Below are 23,868 nucleotides of genomic sequence, written 5' to 3'. Positions count from 1 at the left end.
GCACCGGGGGCTTTCAACTTCTGACAAACTGTGAGCGGGTAAAAGCCTTTTTTTTTTTTTTTTTTTTTTCCTTTCCCCGCACTCAACTGAAGTCTCGCACAATGCGGCCATTTTCGCCAATCGTGCTTTCCAAAGCATGAAAAGTCAGCTCGGCCTTGGAGCTCTTTATAGACACATAAAACATCGTATTGGCCAACATCCTATAAAAGACTCCCACTATCTCTATCTCTTCGTCTGTCCCTCTCACCCTCGCACACCCACACACACACACACACACACACACACACACACACACACAAGGTCACTGTTCTGAAGTGCACAAACACACTTTTCATCGGATCTCACACGTTCGTTTTCCCCCCCCTTGCAATTTTTTTTTTTGGAGACGTCGATGTTGCGCCACTTCCGGACGCTCCTTCCGGTAAAAATCCAGGTGGTGACTTTCGTGATCGAATTTTTTCGCACCGAAAGCCACGTTTGGACGCACCGTCCGATCAAATCTGGATTCCTGCAGATCTTGGCTTGAACCAGGGATGCGAGCGCGTCATCGCGCCCGGCCGTATCCCTTCCGCCTCCGAAAACGGCACCGAAAACGGCAGCCGCCTACCTGAACTCCCCCGTTTTTGATCTCCGCCTCCCTCCACGAGCAGCCTGGAAGCAGCACGGGCCCGAAGCGAGAGCCCAGAACCTGCTTTCCCTGGCGGTGGAGGCGAATCGAAATAACCGTGTAAAAAAAAAAAAAAAAAAAAAAAAAAAAAAAAAAAAACATGGTCGTTCTACCGATGTTTAGCTCGATGCTAAACTTGCTAAAATGATATTAGCATCCGTTCTTTCCAAACGCAGATCCTGACAGGTTGAGGGGGGGCTGGAGAGACTTTACTACCATTCACCTTGTGTGTATATATATATATACATGTAACTCTAAGTGAAAGGAGTGTGTGTGTGTGTGTGTGTGTGTGTGTGTGTGTGTGTGTTGTTCAATGACGCTTCATAACTTTTTGTTTTCATTGCCAAGAGCGGAAAATGTGATATTCAAATTCCCGACTGCAACCCAAGTTGATATATGTATATATATATATATATATATATATGTGTGTGTGTGTGTGTTGTTGTGTGTGTGTGTGTGTGTCGTTCAACGAAACTTCATAACTTGTTTTCTGTGCCAAAAGCGGCAAATGTGATATTCAAATTCAAAACTGCAACCTATGTAGATGTATGTATATATATGTGTGTGTGTGTGCGTGTGTGTGTGTGTGTGTGTGTGTGTGTGCATATACTCCAGGCTGATCCAACGTTGATATAATGTCCCTAAAACAAGTCACACACATAAACAAAAAGTTTTTGCATTGGACGACACACACACACACACACATATATATAAATATCTATGTATGTTGTGGTTTTGAATTTTGAATATCACATTTGCAGCTTTTGGCGCCAAAAACAAAGTTATGAATTTGCAGTTGATGACACACGCACACACACACACACACACACACACACACACACACACACACACACACACACACACACACATATATATCCATACATATACAACTATGTTGCAGTTTTGAATTTGAATACCATATTTGCTGCTTTTGGCGCCCAAAAAAAAGTTATGAATTTTCATTGAACGACACACACACACACACACACACACACACACACACACACACATATATATACACATATAACTATATATGTTGAAGTTCTGAATTTGAATATCACATTTGCTGCTTTTGGTGCCAAAAACAAAAAGTTATGAATTTGCATTGGACGACACACACACACACACACTCACACACACACACACTCACACACTGTCCAACAACCACCGGTGTGCAGCGTGCAAAGTTCAACCGTTGGCGTTTATGGCAGACGCCGTCACCTCATGGTTACACTTTAATACCCGGCTGTAACTTTTAGCTTTTTGCAGAACCCCCCCCCTCCCCTCCACCTCCGCCTCCAATCTGGATAATAAGTAACTTGAATTTCTCGCCCCATTAAACCTCCGCTCACTCACGTGTCGATGAAGTCACGCTTTGCTACTTTCTCCCTCCTCGGCCGTGGAAGCGCGGGAAGGACGGCGCTGAATACCAAAAAAAAAAAAAAAAAAAAAAACGTAGGGGGGGTTTGGGAGGTGGGAAGGGGAGAACGCCAACAAACGAACGCGGAGTTAATGAAGAACAAGGGACGGCGGGAAAAAGAGAGAGAGAGAGGGAAGAAAAGATTCTAAAGAAAGATACATATAGATAGATTCCTTTTATCTGCAGCTGTAAAGAGGGGATTTGTGATGGAGGAATTAAAGGAGGGGAAGCCTTGATATGCAAATGAATCTGCTGCTAATCAAAGCAATAAGATTAGCCTTCCAAATTGAGATGAAGAAAGGCTCCATTATCTAGGCCGAGTGTCATGTTTAATAACGCGGAACGGCATGGTAATTCACCAGTGATGCAACTGTAGCCTGTGTGTGTGTGTGTGAGGGAGAAAGAGGTGTGTGTGTGATAGAGTGAGTGAGTGTGAAGGGAAGAGACAAAAGATAAAACGTTAAATATAGAGATTTAAACATTTGGAAGACAAATTATGACCTTGCTCGTTTGTGCACGCTGGTCTCATCCATGTGCATGAGTGTGTGTGTGTGTGTGTGTACACGTGTACATGCACTCCGATAACGATTAAGTTCAGCGCGATGCTATCGTTGCATGCTACACCCTGCAAAGAGATGAGTGTGTGGATAATGGGGAGCGACATCATGGAAATGCCCTACAGAGGCCAGAGAGGGCCAAATAGCCTTTCACAAAAAAAAAAAAAAAAAAAAAAACATTTTAATTTTTTCCGGTCATGAACATTTCAATGGCATTAATTAGCGCTAAACTTTCCAACAGGGGAAAATTCACTCATTCACTCTCACATGGGCAAACAAGCGTTCACCCTCTCATTTATAGGTCATATAGAAACAAAAAAAATTGCCCCTTCACTGTCATGTAATATTAAGTCATACAACAATTCACCCTCTCATGCATGTTATATAAAAACATAAAACTATTCACCCTCTCATTCACAAATCCTATATAAGCATTCACCCTTTCATTTATTAATCATATCAAGACATGCAACCGTTCACCCCTTCATTCATATTACTTGATACTTGATAGCCTTAACCTTGACAATTTATATTTTATTGTATTTCTTATTCTGCCTCCTTCCTACTATCATCTATTGTTATATTTTTGCTTGAAACTCTGGCACAACAATTCCCTTCGGGATAAATAAAGTTCTTCTCACCTATAAACAAACAGCCATTCATGCTCTCATTCACACGTTATATAAAGACATTCACCCGTTCACCCTCTCATTCATACGTCCCAGAGACAAAAGTCAAAATTCACCCTCTCATTCACAAATCATATAGAAACATTCGCCCGTTCACCCTCTCATTCATACATCCTAGAGACAAGTCAAAATTCACCCTCTCATCCATACGTCCTCGAGACAAAAGTCAAAATTCACCCTCTCATTCATACGTCCTAGAGACAAAAGTCAAAATTCATCCTCTCATTCATATATTCTGGAGACAAAAGTCAAAATTCACCCTCTCATTCATATGTCCTAGAGACAAAAGTCAAAATTCACCCTCTCATTCATACCTCCTAGAGACAAAAGTCAAAATTCACCCTCTCATTCACAAATCATCTAGAAACATTCCCCCGTTCACCCTCTCATTCATACGTCCTCGAGACAAAAGTCAAAATTCACCCTCTCATTCATACGTCCTAGAGACAAAAGTCAGAATTCACCCTCTCATTCACAAATCATCTAGAAACATTCGCCCGTTCACCCTCTCATTCATACGTCCTAGAGACAAACATTCATCTTGTCATTGACTCGTCTCAGACATCATGTAAGGACGTCTCGTATCTGGACGGCTTATTAAACCTCCCCAACGCAGACATGAGGGGGAACATGGAGGCTCCACACGGTTGGGAATCCAACCGCGAATCTGCTCGCCGGCGTGCCGCATGCAGGGGACGATATTTCATCATGTGACCGCCTCCTGGCTAATCTCCTGGGATCCGCCGTCCTCCCTTCAGCGCGGCGGTCGATAGCGATTCCACGTCTCCGCCTGATTATGTAAAGTGTCTTTAGCGGATCGAGCTGAGGTGTGGATTTGTGGCTTTCCTCTGCCGCAGTCCCCTCAACCCCCACCGCCGCTCCAGCAAGTCCACTAAACTTTTTCTTCTATTTTTTTTATCCCGAGTGTTATTATGATGAATAAGGCGGCGCTTTAGCGGTCGAGGCCGAGTTAGCAAATTTACAGTGGCGGCGACGGAGCGCGCTTCACAAAGCGATCGTGTCCTGCGCGGATTAAACTTTGCCGAGGCTGATGCCGGGTAATTAACGGCGGCGGAGGAGAAGAAGAAAAAAAAAATGTACATGTCGAAAGGGCAGGACTTACAGCAACACAATTTAAAGGAATAAGCTGACGGCGGTAGAAATGAAAGTGAGGCGCACATCACCCCGGATCGGTTTCAAGCACTTGAACGTCCCCCGTCTTGTCGTTCTGGTTCTTGTGGACCCGACTAGAGGAGCTGTGCTGCCCTCCTGTGGCCAAATCAGCACTTTGTGCACGGCGTGTAAACGTGCCGGCTAGCATGGTACCGTGTAACTGTTAGCCGGGGTGAGCTAATCTGAGAGGGAGGTGGTATTAGCGCGTCGTTCAGTCACGGTATTCTCCCCGTTCTCCAAACTTAGCTGATTGGAAAATTAATCTTCAGAGGAACCGAGGCAGACCGTGGGTTTAAGATTGCTATCTTGATTAGCGTTATCTTCTTTAAGTTGTTTGTGGGAAGACAAATCCCGGCATGGTCGTGTTTAATCCAGATTGACGGTTGGCAGCGGGATATCTCAGAGGAACATACCGTGATCGACCCTCCTGGTCGGACCGGACAGCGCTAGCGGGCTAGCTAGCGCTAGCCCCGAGGTGCGACACGGAGGAGACCCCGCTGGTTGTCCAACAGGTCGGCTCCAGCCTTCTCACTGCGATCGAGCTGATCCGACTTAGAGCGAGTCGAAAGCAGAAATCCTCCCGTGACACGCTTTGCGCGTTCACGACGGGAGGGTTGTCCACGACGCCACGGAAAAGGTGACGCTAACGACGGTGTAGCACGCTACGCTCCCACATCCGGTCGCAGCTTCAGGATACAAAGATAGGAGGTGCAGGAAGTCGGTGAAACACCTAAAGACAAGGCCTATTGCTGTTTTTTCGGGAGGGGGGTCTGAGAATAATCCCCCACGCGCCCGCTAAACCAGAAAGATGGGATTAAGGGCGCCCCATTTGGCGCATGGATACACAAACCAGCACAAGGAAAGCCCTGCTCCTACAAGCACTGGCTGAAGGATCTCCCGGGGGTTTGGACGGAGCGGCGACTGCCTGGGACATCCAGATTTTTCTGTGCCTTCGGGAGGCGGGAGGCTCACGGGCTGTGGGTGGATATCACGGATTTCGCCGTTTTTTGGGGGGGTATTCTCGGTGGAAGACGGTTGCGCTGCCTCGTTTCTCTCATTGGTCAGACGGGCGTCAGACGTTCCCAGGGTGCCGACATCGACGAAGCAAAGGGCTTCTGGTGCAAATCACTTCCTTGAGGGACTAATGGCAGGGTTCTGGGGTTCTCCACACCCCAAATTTGATATTTTGTGAATCCACCTCAGGGCTGAGGGGTGAAAGGTAAAGTTGCTTAACGCACAAAGTACCGAAAACAGCGCCAGACAAAGCAGGAAACTCTATATCACTTGATTAGCCATTTCCATCCGGTTGTTACAAAACACGGGTTTTCATACGGTTCTATTTCCCAGTCAACCAACAGAACACATCGACTCATAAGGTAGCCTGTTAGCGTGTTAGCTGTAAAACAGCGCCTACGTTTTTTTTCGGTGACTGCTTCAAATCGGCTTGACGTTGAAGGTTGGCTCAACTGGACCTCCGATGGGTTTCAGACCGCATTTCTGACTGCGTCACTCGTACTTCTGGTTACCCCTGGCAACCGCTCGCACGTCAAGTCGAGTGAACGCGATCGAAAGATGGCAGTGCCATGAAAAAGAAGGGCAGCGCTGATTTATTTATCTATTTTTTTCGACTAACTCGGGGCCGCCGGCATTAATAATACCCGTCTATCGCTGCCGATTTGAGCGTGACCGCCGACGGACGGGGGGGAAAACCGCCGAACGATGCACCTTTAGCTTTTGAAAGGCCCGTCAGGGTTGAGCTGCCGGGGCGAGTCGGGCGGGGAGCCAATATCACCATTAAACACTGAGACAGAAATAGGCCACGGCCGCCGCCAACAGTGAGCGTTCTGTTGTTGTTATCTGCACCGTTTCTCAATCCATCCTGACAGCCCTGCCATCCTTTGGGGAAGGAAGCAGCAGCCACGGGTGATTACAAAACCCCCACCTCCTCCGCCAAGGAGGGGAGATGCTGGTGCTGGTGGTGGCGGTGGTGGGGAAATTATGCCCGCATTAATATTTCATATTACACGGGACCGGCGGAGAAACCACATGTGTACTCAGCCCTTTGTCTTCGTGTCAAATGAAATGTGCCCGGCAATCGTCAAGAGGTTGAGCCGCCGCGGCCGGCGGCGGGGGAGCGATGGGTGTCTGGCGGGAAGGGGAGGAAGAGGTGGAGCGCGTCGAGACCCGGCCGACGGGAGGGAGGAAGGACGGGGATGTCGCGAGAGAGGGCGCAAGGTGAGTGGCGGGGATGCGGGAGGAAGGTGAGGAGGTTCGGCGCGAGGCGGTCGGCGAGAAAGAGGAGACGGGAGGAGAAGAAAAGGGGAAAGACAAGTACCTCCGGTGCTTTGAATAATGTAGGGAGGAGAGGGCAGATGTTTGGCAGGCCGGGAGCCGCTGAGCAGGATGTTTCCAGGAAGCGGTCACCAAAAAACAAGAAGAGAATGGGGTTAAAAGAGCTAAAACGACAAGGTCCAAAAAATCCAAGTGTCCAGAGGCCCCTCTTCCTGGTCAATCAATTGATCCTATTGGCTACCGATGGCGGGCAGTGAGGTTCATGGCAGGTGAGGCACGGCATTCTGCAGCCGAAGAGTCGCAAGAAGAATCTCTATAATCATGAGCGCCCCCTATCCTGAGGCAGGGGAACTGCGTGCCTCACTTCGTGGCTCTTCGTAACGTATGATCGCTCAGCATGACAAACTAGTAACAATAATAGCACTTCATTGGAAACGCAGATCATCGAGCAAAAGTGTTTAAATATTTTAATAACGACATATGGAGAGACAGTAATGTGGGCTTACTGCAGAGCATGCCAGCAGTCAGCCATCATTGCCAAACAACATTGAGGCTCGACAGTCGACAGCCTCACCGCACGCCTCTACTCAGTATTTGAACAGGAAATGTGAAAATCCATCTTAGACTGGCAAAGTTAAATGAAAAATACCTTACCTAAAATACCTAAAATCGCTGATACATATAACCATTTATTTCTTTTTTTCATTTGACATTTTTTTCTCTCCAATATTGGCAGGTGAGGCACAGCCTCTCCTGCCTCCCCTGACTGCACGTTCCTGTTGGCTAGAGACACCAACCATTAAAACAGTCATTAATGGGCAGATATGGACAGATTTTTTTTTGTTTATTTCGCTTTTTTCCCGTGGTTTCATTGAATGCTGAAGGTAGATAAACAATCTTGGGGATCGAAATGGAGAGAACTAAACAAGCAAACAAAAAAAAGGCTAAAAGTATCTCACGGGCGTTCCAATAAAAGGTGGTGCAAGAAAATTTGGGGAATCAACCCCGGAATGGCATTCATCCCTGTCGCTGCGCTGTCTGGGTTGAACTACCACGCGGAACCCCATCCGTCTCAGGATTAAATAATCCAATGAAAGCATGGCGGCGGCAAAGATCCAAAGGGATTCAAGTTGGATTTGACAGTACGGCCTCTATAATAAGAGATATAACAATATAATTGGGCGGCCATGGCTCAGTTTGGTCGCAAATCAAAAGGTTGGGGAGTTCGACTGCCTTCGTAGCTTCTCTTGCAGGATAAGGGCAGTCAAGCTGGTTGAGGACGCAGATAAACACCCGGCATTCCTCCTGTTAACCCTCATTGTGTTGCGCACCTTCAGCACTTGTCAGCCTCTTATACTCAAACCCCCCCATCCTGGACAAATATCCGTCCATCGCACCGGTTCCCGTCCTTTCCCTCTAACCTGATTATCAATTACCGCCTGACTGCGGCCAAAAACATCGTTGCCATGGAGACCCGACATTGAGCCGCTCGCAAACAAAACGCCTCTTAATTGAAGCCATCATTTCACTGATGGACACCCGTGACCGGCGGCTGGAACAAACCATCACTGCAGTCTTGTGATAGATTTATTGAAAATTATTCTTGTTGTTGTTGTTGTTGTTGTTTTAACACTCAAAGCCACTCAGGAGTGATTGTCAAGTGAAATCAAGTGATTAAATAATAATAATAATGATAATGATAATGATAATAATAATAATAATGATACATTGTATTTACGGCACCTTACTCGACACTCAAGGACACCATACAGAAAAACATATACACAAATTACAGATTTAAAAGAAACAATGTAAATGAAAACAATAAAAGTTACATGGTGGTTGAAAAAAATATAAATAAATCTACATCAGTCAAAAGTCTTGTCAATAATTACTCGATTATCAAACATGATTAAACAACTGCTATACTTTTTTTTTATTTGTTTTTTTTAACATTATTTTATTGTTTTATTGCTGAAATACTACATTACCCACAATCCTCCAACCCAACAACGACGTATCTGATTGGTGGAGGCTGATGTTAGCCGCGAACTTTCGCCGGTTTGCTAGCTACAGGATCAGAATCATTAACCGCGTAACACCGTATTAAATCAACGAATGACTCGAAAACAGTTTGTTTAACAGTTATCTGGAAAGAAAGAAGAGTGTTTTCTTCTCCTACCCTTCGGGCTTGGACTTCGAGGTGAGGAATAACGCCGCTGAAACGGATATTGCTGTCCTTCCGCCGTGACTTCTGGGATTGATTCGGGCGGGGATTGTGGGATTGTAGTTCTTTTCCTCTTTCGCATAGAGTTAACTCATAGAGCTAGCAACCCCTTTTCTTAAAGTATTCCGTGATTTGTTACCATACCTTAAATTAAAATGTTTATGCTCATTATTAATCTGCTAGCTATTTTCTGTGATTCATTTATACTCTTCTGTATTTTCAGAAAAGTCATCTATAAATGGCATGCAGCCATTGTTGTGTCTGTATATTGAAACCCTTCTGGACAGTGCAGTATCAATTTTAAAATTTCTTACTGCTTTCTGAATAATGGTGTCACCCACTGGCTAGTTTCCTGGGAAATAATTTTAGCACACCGCTGAATAGAAATACAGGAGCTCAGAAACTGTTAAGGTCATTGTACAGGAGCTGTAATGTGGACGTGGAAGCGCTGCAGAACAGGGTCTGGTGAACGCGATGGTGCTCTGTCCACCATTATCACACTCACGGTTTTCTAACGGTTAGTCTACAAATGGACACTAGTGTCAAAAGCACTCCTCCACAGGTCGGACCAGATGGGAGATCTGGAGGGCTTTCAAACAGCTCCCGGTGGACAGCGGAAGATCAGATTAGCACAGATGCTAGCACAAGGTACCTGCAGTGACGGTCCTTGTGTTTTGGCCTTTAGCACCTTCCCAAAGTTCTGCTAATCTAGACCTGAACGCGACGTTTCCTTTGTCAATCCCATATGTGTTAGCCTGCAGCGAGAAGAATCCGGGTCGACAGATGTGTTTTCTCTCTGAAGCCTCTATATTTGATAAACTGAGTTTGTTTTACAGTGAAACCTGGACTTATGAGTACAGTGATCCCTCGCTGTAACGCGGTTTACTTTTCACGGTTTCGCTACTTCACGGATTTGCATCGTGCATTGTGTTCTGCATTCTGATTGGCTAAAAAGTCACTCCGCTTCTTCTCTACCTGTGCGTCAATAACGTTGCAGTTTAATATGTACACGTACGTAAAACAGCTTGCCTAATTTACATCACGTACGTGCAAATTCTCTTGCAATTTTGAATTTCTCTAAAACCCATAATGTTGACAAAACGCTCTGGAGGGACAAAAGCACCTGCGGCAGGGCCCAAAAGGCAGCGGAAGATGCTATCTATCACAGATAAAGTTAACCTTCAGGACATGCTAAGGGAAGGTAAAAGCTATGTGGCTGTAGGTCGGCATTACGGGATTAATGAATCTTCCGTTCGTTCCATAAAGAAGGAAGAAAAAAACATAAGGACGACAGCAGCGATAAGTTTGGCAGCAGCAATAAGGTGGCGGTGGGCGGAGCTAATCTCCGCAATTTGAAGCCTTCTGTTCACATTGATGATTAAAATTATTATTTGACAGTACAGCACAGAAGTTATTTGTTAAAAAAAAACGTTTCTAAAGTACAGTACTTTTATTTGTGAAACAAATGATTGAGCCTGTAAAATAGTTTGTTTTTTTCTTTTCAATGTATAATAGAGTATTTAATTGTATAATAATTGTAAAAAAAGATAAAGACTTTGCCTATCATGGGTTCTTTTTGGAACGTAACCCCTGCGAAAAAACAAGGTATACTGTACTCGCAACTTACATCTTCTGAGATACGAGCTGTTGCTCGGTGGATTTTTTAATGTGATACGAGCTGAGATCTGACTTCGGAGCGAGCGTGATGAGCGTTTGACTCCGACGTGGCCGCCGCTGTCGGTGGGAGGCACCGCCCGCTACTAGTTAGCCCAGCGAAACTCATCGAAAAACATGAGCCAGGTGTTCATGTTGTGGACTCGTCCGTGAAGGGGTGGAGAAGTTGTTGTCGGTGAGATACCGTGACGGAAAGAATCATCTGTGAAAAAGCAGCAGACATTTACGAGAATTTGGTGCAGAAAATGACGGGAACATCAACGGACGAGGCGTTGGATGACATTTTCAAAACCAGCCGGGGACGGTTTGATACTTTCCAAAAGAGGAGCTGCTTTCACTTTGTTGCTAAATGATCTTTAGCCATAAAGTGTGATTGTGTAAGTTAAATTTAACAACACAGTAGCATTAAGTGAGTAGCCAGTAAGTCAGGTTTAGCAATAGAGCGCCAAATGAAAAACACACTTAATCTTTACATTCACTTTTATTATGCATTTTTATTTTTTTATACACTATTTGTTATTTACAAAGTACGTTTTTCTTATTCAAAACACATAACAAAAAAAAAGAGAGTCTGGAACAGAGCAATAGCATTTCACTTCATTTCAATTGGGAAATTTAATTTGATATAGAAGCAGATTGAGCTCGGCCAGGCTCTGAATTCAATTCTTAAATCAGGATTCTACTGTATTTTTAGATTTCGGAGTTTCTGGTCCATGTCTGGAAGTGACCCGAGCCAGGAGGGAAAGCCTTAGCATTAGCGGTTTGACCCTGGAAGGTGTTTCGGCAGGACGGTGACCCGTGTCCGACGCTTTTGACTGGACGCGGACGGTTTTATCCACATTCAGATTATGTCTACCGCTAATACTTTTTTGCTCCAATAAACACGCCCCGCCGCTGCTGTGAACTAAGAGATCCCACAAAGAGCACGGCGGCGTTGTGATCGCTCGACCATGTCAAGAGTCCGCCGCCGCCGCCGCCGCCCCGCCCTCCGCCCCCTGCCGCACGTTGCGTGCCATTTCATGTCGGTCAGAGGGGCTCAAACACACGACGGCGATTCTCTGAACCTCCGTCGAGCCGCCGCGCCGCACTGATTGCCTCTGAAATGGCTTGCTGCCTCTGAAACTCTGATTCTGTCACTTCAAAGTGTGTGTGTGTGTGTGTGTGTGGGATGGTTTGGGGGGGGCTGCAGGTGTCACGCTGCACCACCAGTGTGTTTCATGTGGAGAACAGAGGATATTCACAACTGATAGGCCACCATAGATTAAAAACGTTGACGTTGAAAAACAACTGCGGGTTGTCACTGCGTTTTTTTTTTTTTTCCGTCCACATGGGGGTGGGGTGGGGGGGGGCGAGCGGGTTCGATCCAATCAAGCAATTAGACCAGTACACGGTGACAGATGGGGCAGGGGGACCACAGGGGCGGGATGGGGGGAGGGGATTCAATAAAAGAAAAACCAGGGGGGCCGGGAGGGGGTGAATAGGGGATGCTCTGAAGGCGGGGAGAGGGCCGGAAGGCGAGGGTGAGCTAATGGCGGCGGGTGGACAATTGGCCCTAGCAGTCAGCCAATAGGTGACGGGGAGAAATAATGGTGATTAAAAAGACACGTTTAATAGCAAGTGGGGGGAGGGGAGTCATGACAGAAGTGTTAATGGCTTCTTAATATATGGAGAGGGCCAAACACATAATTATACGCCGTGTGCATGTGTGTGTAGACAGTTAGATCGCACGGAAAATGTATCGTTTCATTACAAACAGCACGTGTGTGTGTGTGTGTGTGTGTGTGTGTGTGTGTCCTCCCCCACCATGTGTTTAACACTCGTCCTCCATCCCTTTAGGTGTCCTTGCTCTTCCCGGGCCGCAGGTAGCTGCGGTAGTAGAAGCGGCAGAAGAGGCAGATCAGGCTGAGTGAGTACGCCACCACCACCGCGTTCATGGAATCCGGGAAATCGCAGTCGGCGAACAGGTTGTAAGTGGTGTGGAGGGTCACGATGAAGAACTGGAGCTGCGTGGGAGGAGATGGAGAGGTGAGGGAGCGCCTTCGCCCATGTCTGGCAATGAGGGAATGCACAATGTTTTTTTTTTTTCCTTCACGTTGCCGGGCGGATTGTGGAATAGCAGCGAATCTGACGCGGATCAGCCAGCTACTGCTAACTAGCTAGCGTAGCAACAACATGCAAACTGTTAAAAAAAACTGGTTTCCACTTGGGGTTTCTCAATGATCCCCAGTTTTCTAGGTTGTGTCAGAAATAACTTCCCCCAGAGGTCAAAGGTCGGCAACCCGCGGCTCTTTCATCTTTACACTGGGGCTCCGAGTGGCTTGGGAAAATAAATGATAAATATTTAATTGAAGTATATGTCATTTGTGTTAATTCCTTTTTTTTAACTTTTAGTTCTAAGTTGGAAGATTATTGTTATCTTGAAATATTAAATAAAATTATATTAATTATTTTTCGCCGCTCAAAATAACGTCACACTCGCGGAGGCCGGTAAAGTCCCGATTTGCAGATGCTGTGCGCGGAAGTTCAGGAGCAGAAGTCCCATAAACCAGGTAAAAAAAAAAAGAGGACATTTTGCATATATTTATTTTTTATTGTTTACTGACACAGTGATTTTTTCCCGATTTATTTTTAAAATTCAGGTCAAGGCTCCGCTACACGTTCTGAAAGCCCAAAGCTCAAAATGAGTTCATTACATAAATAAAATTTACACACACTTATTTATACAAAGTGTAAAGGTAATAAAAAGCAATATATACAGTGGTACCTTTATTTTAGATGTCAATTGCGGCTCCCAGTGTTTTCTTTTCCGAGGAAACCGGGTCCAAATAGCCCTTTTGGTGTTACGGGTTGCCGACCCCTGACCCAGACGCTACGTCGCAAGTTGCCGGGCGGATCTGTGTTTTGGCGCGATTGGCGTAGGAGGATAGAATTATTAAGTGGAAAGGTAAAGGATGCCCTGTCTTCCAGACTCAAGAAAGTAATCAGTCGGGTCCCATCTATCTACACAAAGCAGCTCGAACGAAGAAAAAGTTTATGACACTTCGATGCTAAATAATCTGAATAAATCTGGGCCGCTATTCTCAGATTATAAAGCACAGATGGATCAATACCCACCTGTCACACAGAAGCAGCGCCGAATCCAGGCCACAGGCGGCCATTGTTTGTATCAGCCAGCATAATAGATGCTGCAACTGTAATTACACACACACACACACACACACACACACATATACGTACCCCTCCCCCTCTTACAGTCTAATAATTACCTCTTGTCATACAAGACAAACACACACACATGCACACACTCTTCTCTGTCCTCAGCCGACTCACGGCGGGTCACCCCCGAGGTCGTTGGCGTTACATAACGGCGGCTGTGACGCAGAATTACCGAAGACGTAAACAAAACAAAATAAGAAAAACAAAAAACAAAACGGCTTGCTTTGTCTCCCCCGGCGGGGACGTGGACGCCAAGCAGATGGCGAGGCAGTTAGCCGCAGCCCGGCACAGAACAATTAGCCGCTAATCACACTCCGCTTGCGTTCAGATGAACCCCGATTCGACCATCGGATACCCCGAGAGCCGGCCGCGAAGAGGTGGCGGCGACGGCGTGGCTCTCGGAGCTTAGCGGCAAATTGATGACGTCAAAACGAAGCGTCATCCAGGGATTTCACGCCGTAGCATTGCAGAAGCTTCCCGCTACCAGAGGTTTCAGTCTCTGCTTTGTTTTAGATTAGAACCAAGGATAACATACAAACAAGTATATAATTCACACAAATTAATCAATAACAAAGATAAATATATTCTCCTCACTATAATGAGAAGTCTGACACCGCCTTGTATTCTGATTTTAAGGTTATTTATTTCTCATTTTTAAACTTCTTTTAAAGCTTTAATATGTAAAGATTTATTTATTCATAAAAAATATTATTTGTTATCATTACCATAAGTTTTCTTTACAGAATTACTATTATTATAATAATAATTATTATTATTATTGTTGTTGTTGTGATAATTATTATTATTATTATTATATTATCATCATCATCATCATCATCATCATCAATAATAACAACAACAATAATAACAATAGGGTTAGGGTATTATTACTATAGTTATAATAATAATAATAATAATCATATACGCTATCATGGCTTGTTATTATTACTATTATTGTTTGTTTGTTTGTTTGTTTGTTTGTTTAGAAGTTTATTAGGACAGTGTACAATTACATTACAGCTCATAGCTAATTCAATCTGTAGTTGTTATTATTGTTATTGTTATTATTTCTACCACTAATACTGCTACTACTGTAGGAGTGGTGTTACTCTGTGTGTGCTGCTGATCTATCTGTTAAGTTGGCAGGATTTGGAAAGGAAGATTTTTAAAAACGAATCGATTTGTTCTAAGTTTGGGAAATGGCCAAGACATTTACAGGATGGGGTCCTGGCCTGACCGGCTGGTACTGACCAGCTGCAGGGTGGTGAGGTGGCGCTTCCACCACAGGTACTTGCTCATGCCGGGCCCAAACGCCGCCAGGCCGTAGTACAGGTACATCACCACGTGCACCAGGGAGTTGATCAGACCAATCAGGAAGGCTGTGGGCGGAGTCTTGCGTCAGAAAAACACAGCAAATACTCCAATAACACAAATTGATATTGTTGACCCTGAAAGTGCATTCTGAAGGGCGTCTACTCCGCGAGAAGCGAGAACTCATCCGAGAACAATTGTGGGATTGGTCAGAAATTAGCCGTCCATCTCTTTGAAAACGGAAAAGTACGAGTTTTAAAAACGTCTTTGTCGTAGTGTTTCCGCAACAGCAGTGTTTCCGTCAGACACCCGCGACGCTGGGCCTACGTGGACTTCGCCACCTGAAATGTCACGGCCAGAAAGAACCTTGTTTTCGCTTCGGGCGGAGGCCGTAGAGGACCTTCAGCTCTTTGTCATCTGGAGACGGGCACTCACACTGGCCCCCCGCCACATATTTAACCCCCGCCCACCAGTTGAAGATCATGGTGGCGTGATGGTAGACGTGCAGGAACGTCAGCTGATTGTTCTTCTTCCTCAGGATGAAGAACAGCTGTACATCGCAAACACAGAGATGTCGTTTTTGGACTTTCTTTACTGCTGAGGATTAAGGCAAGCTCCACTCACCGTGTCACTGAGTTCCAGAACTTTGGAGATGTAGAACCACCAGCAGACCCGTGCCATCTATGGAAAAAGACCAAAAAACAGGTGAAGAAGTGATTATTTATGAAAATGTGGACTCTTGGGTTGAGGCTGCTCACCCTCAGGGCCAGCGGGTTGTCACTGTAGTCCACCGGCTGGCACAGCAGGCTGTACCTGGCGGCCCAAGAAGACGCCGCAAACTGGAGACAAAAAATGGCCCCTTTTGGTCAGGAAACACTAGATCCAAATAATTTCCCGTTTCCCAGTGACACCCTGGGGCACCGGACGATAGCATCGCTATGTTATAAGAGAGTAGAGTGTTTGTTTAAAACACGCGTGCTATTGTTAGCCTTCAAAGTCACGCTATTACGTCGTCATGCTAATAATACAACCGGCGTTTGGCGTCGTCGCAATCCCCCAAAACGTCAACAACAGACTGCTCAGACCTCTCGAATAGTGATCAATAAAAGGCTTGTTAGCGCGGCGGATGTTCTTAACCTTTCTGACCCTGAGGCCCATTTTTTTCAGTACAGAGTGGCCCAGGGCCCATTCAATATAATTTTGATATATATATATTATTTATTATTATTAATTATATTATATTATATACTATTTAATATGTATTATTTAATATACACTGCTCAAAAAAATAAAGGGAACACTTAAAAAACACATCCTAGATCTAAATGAATGAAATATTCTTATGAAATACTTTGCTCTTTACACAGTTGAATGTGCTGACAACAAAATCACACAAAAATGATCGATGGAAATCAATTGTATCAACCCATGGAGGTCTGGATTAGGAATCACACTCAAAATTAAAGTGTAAAAACAAACTCCAGGCTGATCCAACTTTGGTGTCATGTCCTTAAAACAAGTCAAAATGAATCTGTGTTGCTTCCTGAGTGGACACTATGATTTCACACAAGTGTGATTGACTAGGAGTTACATTGTGTTGTTCGAGTGTTCCCTTTATTTTTTTGAGCAGTATATATACACTCTATAGGTTTATAATTATGGTGAATGGTTTCTTACTTTGTGCCACGCGTCTGGCTACGAGCTAGCTAGCTTTCAGTGCACTTTTAGAGTTGCCAGTCAGTGACACGATCGATCTTTTCTGCATCTGCATCTTCTTTTCTCTTGAAAAATTCCACCGGCTTCCCCACAAGCGTCGGATGCTCGGTCTCTCGGCGCCGCTGTAGTTTTGACGGCTTCAGTGCTTCGTTAGACAGCGTTAACACACACTCCACACACCGGGCTCTCGGCACTGCCTCGCTACCTCCGTTTACGAAGCCGTACTTAATGAAGTCGGGATTGTACTTGCGCAAAAATGTACTTTTCGGCGGGGGGTCGTCTTCATTTTTTCATTTTAAATATTTCTCCATCTTGTTTGTTTACAGCGAGCTGAGTGTCTTCTCCTTATTTATGGAGCTGGTTAAAGTAACAACTGACTGATGCATTAGCGCCACTACATAGTGGGCCCCTAGGTAGCGCTCGGGGCCCAAGTTTGGGCCCTATGGTTAAGAATCACTGTTCTAGAGTGCAGCAGACGCTCCGGGCGCCCCTCACCTCGTGGAACATGTAGGCCGACAGGCACACCATGGCCAAGTTGTACGCGATCAGGACGGGCTTGAGGGCCACGGCCGGCCTCCTCGCCATCAGCCGGGGCCCGGCCCATATCACCAGCAGGTAGCCGAGGAAGATGCAGCCCACCGGCACGGGCGAGTGGACCAGCGGCCAGTCGTCCGTCCGTCTATCTGCGCAAAGGGGAACGAAACACATTTTTTTTTCGGCGAGACGCATTAACCGGATTCGTGGATTCAACTCCGAATTGACAAACCTCCATTTTCCAGAGCCGCCTGATAGGATAACTGGACTTTCTGCCAGAGGGTGGGCACCTGCAGACCCTGAGGTGGGGGTGGAAAACACAACCACGGGGATTATTTCAGGAATCCAGCGTCCAACATCCCACCTCCTGCTCTTAAGGTCCTGAGTGGGAGGGAAAGAGCGTCCCACGCAAATTTGATTAAGACGGACGCCGATGATCTGGATTATGATGCGGCGGATTATACTACTCTAATCTAGAAGTATCTCTCGATAATGGATTATGACTAATAATCCCGGAGATAAATGGCTGCCTAATGAAGAGGCCGGTGGGGCGCGATGGACGCGTGAAAGCGCCGCCACCTGCCGTCCGCTTCCTGCGGCTGCAGAATGGCGGAGGTGGGCTTTCTAAGCCCGGCGGTGGCGCTTTGGCGCCGCTCTGTGGCAGAGGAGACCCCATCGTTGCATTTTTACTTCATTTTATGCCACTTTTTTGTCATATAATGTCCACCCATCCTTATTTATTAAGTATTTACCTCCATCAATTTGACCTTAATTGATGCCCTTTCATTGTATTCTTTAGTTTGAATCATTTAAAAAGGTCAGAGTGTTTATTTGCTTCTGTAAATGTGGTATATTTCATGTCAAACATCAAAATCTCACCCAATAATCCCATGCACGGCAGGCTTGAGTGGCATTGCGCCACCTAGTGGCCACGGTCGGAATTACAGGCGGAGAGTTCAATCTCAGTGCAGTTGTAATCCGTGGGAAACATTAAACAGCCCCCTCGTTCAAAAAATTAAAGAATAAAAAACAAAAACGCTCTCCGGGGTCGAGGTCGGGCGGAGGGCGGAGGGCCCCGACCCCGGGGAGCCGACGACGCCAGCTGGTGGAGGGATGGGGATTTTCATTTTCTTTATTTTTAAACATCGATCAGAGGACAGGGGAAGGCAGGCGGGTGGAGATTTACTGAGGAAATCCCAGCTTGGATTTAGCCTGCGGGTTGGGGGGGCTTAGCTACTGCAAGACACGCACACACACACACACACACACACACACACACACACACACACACACACACACACACACGCTCTCTGACATCCCATTACTGACACCCAGAATCACATTTATCAGATGACATTTAACTTGTTTATTTTTGATTTTATTTTTAATTTCTGATTAATAGAATATATTTAAATAAATTTAATTATGTTTAAATTCGAATGATATTTTTTTTTATATTTGCATTTTAAGTCTCACTCTCAGCTTCTCTTGCTGTATATATGCCGTTATAAGTGGCACATTTATATATATGTGTGTGTGTGTGTGTGTGTGTGTGTGTGTGTGTGTGTGTGTGTGTGTGTGTTTGTGTGTGTGTGTATATTGTATACACACACACACACAGACACACACACACAGACACACACACACACCCGCGCTCTCTGACATCCCATTACTGACACCCAGAATCATATTTATCAGATGACATTTAACTCGTTTATTTTTGACTTTATTTTTAATTTCTGATTAATAGAATATATTTGAATAAATTTGATTATGTTTAAATTCAATTGATATTTTTTTATATTTGCATTTTAAGTCTCACTCTCAGCTTTTCTTGCTGTATATATGCTGTTATATGGCATATATATATGTGTGTGTGTGTGTGTGTGTGTGTGTATACAATATACACAACAATGTTTGGTTACTATTTGGCAATAAGTTGTTTTTAAAGTTTATCAGCAAGAAAAATTCTAAAAAAAATCCCACATTGTTTCAGGTCAGTGAAATATCCCTGAAATATCCCAAACAAGTTAAATGTATTGATAATTTGCTTCTTATTTTTAAATAAAAAAATCAAAACTGGCTCTGATAACATCATTATTATTATTATTATTATTATTATTATTATAGGATACCGATATTTTGTGTTTTAAGATAATTGGGTAGGAGAAGGTAGGATCATAATATTTAGTAAGACATCAACATTGAACACACACACACACACACACACACATATATAGATGTACACACAAGAGTGTGTGACCTGTAGAATTTCCAGTCTGTTCGAAACACGCCGATGTGTGTGTGTGTGTGTGCGTGTGTGTGTGTGTGGAGGGGGTTGCGAGTTTGAAATCCGACAACATGTAGCGTCATCGTCACTTTACCTCCATTTTTTTTCCTTTTCTTCTCCACAGCTCCTTCCGCTTGTTACAAGTAGTGCTGTCCCATCTCCTGGCATGTGTGTTTGAAGCAGCGTCCGAGGTAATCCACCTGTGTGTGTGTGTGTGTTAGAGGTGTGTGTGTGTGACATATGGAGCTACAGGCTAAACCCTTTCTTTGTTAAGGGTATTATTGTGCCAACTCTGAGAGGGTTACGTGGCCAAAACTTCATTACACATTTAAATGTGTGAGATAAATACAAAATACAGTGAACGCATTAGTGGCGTTCTTTTATTACACAATGTTTCATTTATTTATAAGAAGGAAGTATGTCGGAGCACGTCGGATTTAAGTGGTTTATTTCTTAAAAACGGCGTAACGCAGCTGTTATTGCGCGATGCACTTTATGGCGAAAGAAGCAGGAACAGGGCAGCGGAGAGGCTCCGCCCACCTCGCCGCCGTCTCCACATGCGTCCGCCCCCGGCCCCCTGCAGGCAGGTTGAACACCGGGGGCTTCATTAACGGGAGGAGGCGAGGCGGACGTAGCGGCGCTCCCCGCTGGGCTCGGAGCGCCTTCCCCCTCCCTGCTAGTCAGCCATTAAACTAGAACACACTCACAAACACACACTGCGACGTTCATTAATTATCAGATCCGAGATGAAGGTGGTGATGAAGAGCGTCCGCGGTGCTGGTCTCCCCCGGCTCACCGTGGCGATGATGGTGAGGTTGACGGCGGTGGCGATGGTCGCCCACCGTGGCGGCGGTCGCTCCCTGCTCCGGCAGCGGGATTGTGGGTAACGGCGTGGCCTGGCCGCCGCCGCCGCCGGGCGCCGTGGCGTTGTGGCCGCCAGACTGGATTTGATCGTCCTGCATGGTTATAAACGCTCTCTCAACATGCTGCCTGTTTCTGGTTGGAAGCTGGTTGAATTGATTTTACAACATATATACTATATTTTTTAAAATATCCATAAATGAGCTAATATTAAAATACATAACATGTAGTTTTTAAAGAATTTACGTGTTCATATTTTTGTATTTTTATATGCCATCACATTCTTTCAGGTTTTTCAGAAAACACAAACAATCGAGCCATTTGTTATATAAGGAGTTGATTCGGCAAAAATATAATTATTGTAAAAAAATAACATTTTTTATGATGACATGTTAAATATCTTTGAATATTTATGAATTTTATAACAAATTAATTTTTCATAAAGATGTTTTTTTAATTCAGTAATTATTAAAACATAATTATAATCATTATTATTACTCTTAGTTGTCTCATCATCATCTGTCTTGTCTCTATTTATATTTATATTCACATTTATTGTCTCTATTTATATTTATATTCTAATTTTTTTAACATTTTTTTTCATTTTTTGACATTATAACTTATGCTGCTCAGACAAATGAATTTCCCCTATGGGGATCAATCAAATCTTAATATCTTCATCACCATTGTAACACTGATATTATATTATTAAGAATAAGAATAAGAACAACTTTATTTATCCCGAAGGAAATTGTTGTGCCAGAGTTTCAAGTAAAACATAACAATAATGAATAATAGTAGGAAGGAGGGAGACTAAGAAATACAAATAAAGCCATAAAGTGTCAAAGTCAAGGCTATAAAGTGCTATATTAAGCTATATTACACTAGTATAGTAAGTGGTATTATCTTGTGTTGTTTCTTGCTGGATTGATTGTTTTGGTACGTTTTCGCGACTGACTCACAGTGCAGTTGCAGATGTTTTTGAGGTACGTGGCTCTGACAGCGGCCTCCACGTAGGGGAAGTCCAGGGAGCTGTAGGGCAGCACGATGTGGAAGGTGAGGAGGCCACACCTGCAGAAGACGGGAGCGAGTATTTACCACCCCGTAGCGTTTCCCCCCTCCGGCGCCGCGGCGGCGCAGCCCTACCTATCGTAAACCAGGAAGTCGTCCTTGTCGCCGTCCAGGACCTCCCACACGTCGCTCTGCAGCACGGCCTGCTGGTAGACGGGCACGTCGCTGGGCGCCTTCCTCTGCAGCTCCCAGTACATGAACCTGGACCAGGGCTCGCGCTCGTTCACGATCATGAAGGACACGTCGGTCAGGTTGCTGCGGCTCAGCCGCTCACGCAGGCCTCCGATCCTAGAGGGGGTGGAGGACGGGGTCAGAACGCACCGGGGGTTCCCGTCACGCGCTCGCCGGATGATGTTCTTACTTGGCGGCCTGGGTGAGGCAGAACTGTCAGCTGGCCTTCAGCAGCGCCACCACCGTTACGAGCCCCCGCCGCTCCGCCATGGGCGCGCGTCCGTTGATGTGCCAGTAGGGGGCGGGTTTGCAAATCCGCGACCCGGCGTCCTCGGCCTCCACCAGCAGGGAGGCCTGCGTGGCGCGCAGGGGCGCCGGCAGGGCCGCGCAAACGCACAGCAACAACAGAGGGAGCATCGCTCCCCCCGGCTGCAGGGGGGGAGGGAAAAGGTGATATGCGTGTGACCGAGCGCTCCTCACGTGCACAAATCCTCCTCCGCTTAATCTGGAGAGCGCCGGGTCAAAGCTCGGGAATCGTCAAGATCCCGGCAGATCTCTTTGAGACTTGGATCCGGGTCAAATGGGTGACCGGGTGTTGGGAAGATTAGCGCCCATCCCCGAACAGAACCCCGTTTTGAGAAACTGCATATTTAAAAAATAAATCAAATCCGATTTTACAGACGGTCATTCATGGTGATGATGACGATGATAGTAATGATAATAATAATAATAATGCTACTAAGCACTGGAAATATGATTCGTGTCAAGCAAACAACACGCTATCGTTAAACACCGTATCACTGAGGATTCTTGTACGTTGTATTTTGTACTTTTTTCACAACTACTACCCAAAGGGTGATCGGCTGAATTCGCAGTAAAGTAGGACAGTTGTGTCAAAAGTCCTCGTGTATTATTTACTTTTAGAAAGTAAAGAAAGTGGCAGGTCTCACCTCGGTCGCTGTCCGTCCTCTGACCCGCTCCGGGGAACCCTGCTGCTTTTAAAGGCACCCCTTCCCCCAAAACAAACGTGTGTGTGTGTGTGTGTGTGTGTGTGTGTGTTTTTTTTTTTTTAGGGACTAAACACGGCCTGACCCCATGGCGCTGAATCACATTTAAAAAATAGAAAAATATCAATGTATATATATGTATGCATGCATTGGCAAGCTATTTGATGCTAAAAACGCCAGAGCTGCGCCTGAAGGCATCTCAATTTTTGAATCTATGAGGAGAAATTGGACAACAAAGTCCAGGGATCAAGGAGAGAAATATTTATTTTTCGAACACGCCGATAAGGTTGCCAGCTTTCCCCATTTTACTTGCTTTGTTTATGTTTATTTTATATTTTAAGATTTCTGGGCGGAAATTTCTTTCAGAGTTTTTTTCCTTTAAAAATATTTACATCATCACTCAAAAGTAAGAAATTAATTTAAAATGTTTAAAATTAGCCTTAATATCACTCTATGCTGTCCTGAACCATTACACTCTGTTAACAACAGCTAGCTACCTTCATGTAGGCGCTAGGTGTCTTTGCAAAGCAGTCGACCACGCAGAGCAGCTAGCTGCTCTTGTGGATTTGTATTTACTATTTACTATATTTACTATTAGGTGGCTATTGTCGTATAGGAGCTAGGTGTCCTGGCAAAGCAGCTAGCTGTCCTTGTGAAGCAGCCGGTTGTCATTGCAGAGCAGCTGGTTGTTCTTACAGAGAAGCTAGCTATCATCGTCGAGCAGATTGTTGTCTTTATGTAAAAGTTAGCTGCACTACTGAAGCAGCTAGCTATCCTATCGGAGCAGCTAGTTCTCGTAGAGAAGCTAGTTGCCCTCATGGAGCATTTAGTTGTCTTTGTGGGGAGCAGCTAGCTTTCCTAGCAGAGTAGCTAGTTATCCTCCCAGGTAGTAGAGAACTGTCCTCGTGGAGAAGCTAGTTGCTGCCACAGGTGGAAGCTAGCTGTCCTTACAAAAAAGGTAGTTGTCCTCTCAAGGAGCCACTTGGTATGCT

The 23,868-nt window shown here is 45.2% G+C and overlaps 2 protein-coding genes and 1 long non-coding RNA gene across 3 annotated transcripts; 1 reads left to right on the top strand and 2 right to left on the bottom strand.

The window, feature by feature from the left end:
- Positions 1-11,232: 11,232 nt before the first annotated feature.
- On the bottom strand, positions 11,233-19,956 carry elovl8a (ELOVL fatty acid elongase 8a). Its single transcript, XM_086172363.1, has 8 exons — positions 19,861-19,956; positions 17,709-17,775; positions 17,438-17,625; positions 15,985-16,065; positions 15,851-15,907; positions 15,662-15,776; positions 15,167-15,294; positions 11,233-12,702 (listed from the first exon to the last, which is right to left on the bottom strand). Exons 1-8 carry the CDS (start codon positions 19,864-19,866, stop codon positions 12,532-12,534), a joined length of 813 nt encoding a protein of 270 aa, XP_086028489.1. The 5' UTR covers positions 19,867-19,956; the 3' UTR covers positions 11,233-12,531.
- On the top strand, positions 12,657-17,335 carry LOC147219331 (uncharacterized). Its single transcript, XR_015108698.1, has 3 exons — positions 12,657-12,724; positions 15,765-15,931; positions 17,269-17,335. It is a non-coding gene; the product is annotated as an uncharacterized LOC147219331 (long non-coding RNA).
- A 241-nt stretch (positions 19,957-20,197) lies between the features above and the next one.
- On the bottom strand, positions 20,198-22,953 carry selenop2 (selenoprotein P2). Its single transcript, XM_086172562.1, has 5 exons — positions 22,820-22,953; positions 22,060-22,298; positions 21,774-21,986; positions 21,590-21,698; positions 20,198-20,722 (listed from the first exon to the last, which is right to left on the bottom strand). Exons 2-5 carry the CDS (start codon positions 22,284-22,286, stop codon positions 20,495-20,497), a joined length of 777 nt encoding a protein of 258 aa, XP_086028688.1. The 5' UTR covers positions 22,287-22,298; positions 22,820-22,953; the 3' UTR covers positions 20,198-20,494.
- Between the last annotated feature and the right edge of the window lie 915 nt (positions 22,954-23,868).

This window comes from Fistularia commersonii, chromosome 25 (assembly GCF_037954325.1).
Source record: "Fistularia commersonii isolate RoL2024-O1a breed Wild chromosome 25, RoL_Fcom_v1.0, whole genome shotgun sequence".
In the NCBI taxonomy this organism is placed as follows: Eukaryota; Metazoa; Chordata; class Actinopteri; order Syngnathiformes; family Fistulariidae; genus Fistularia; species Fistularia commersonii.
The sequence above is the reverse complement of the archived record's forward strand: the minus strand, read 5'-3'. Positions and strand labels throughout refer to the sequence as shown.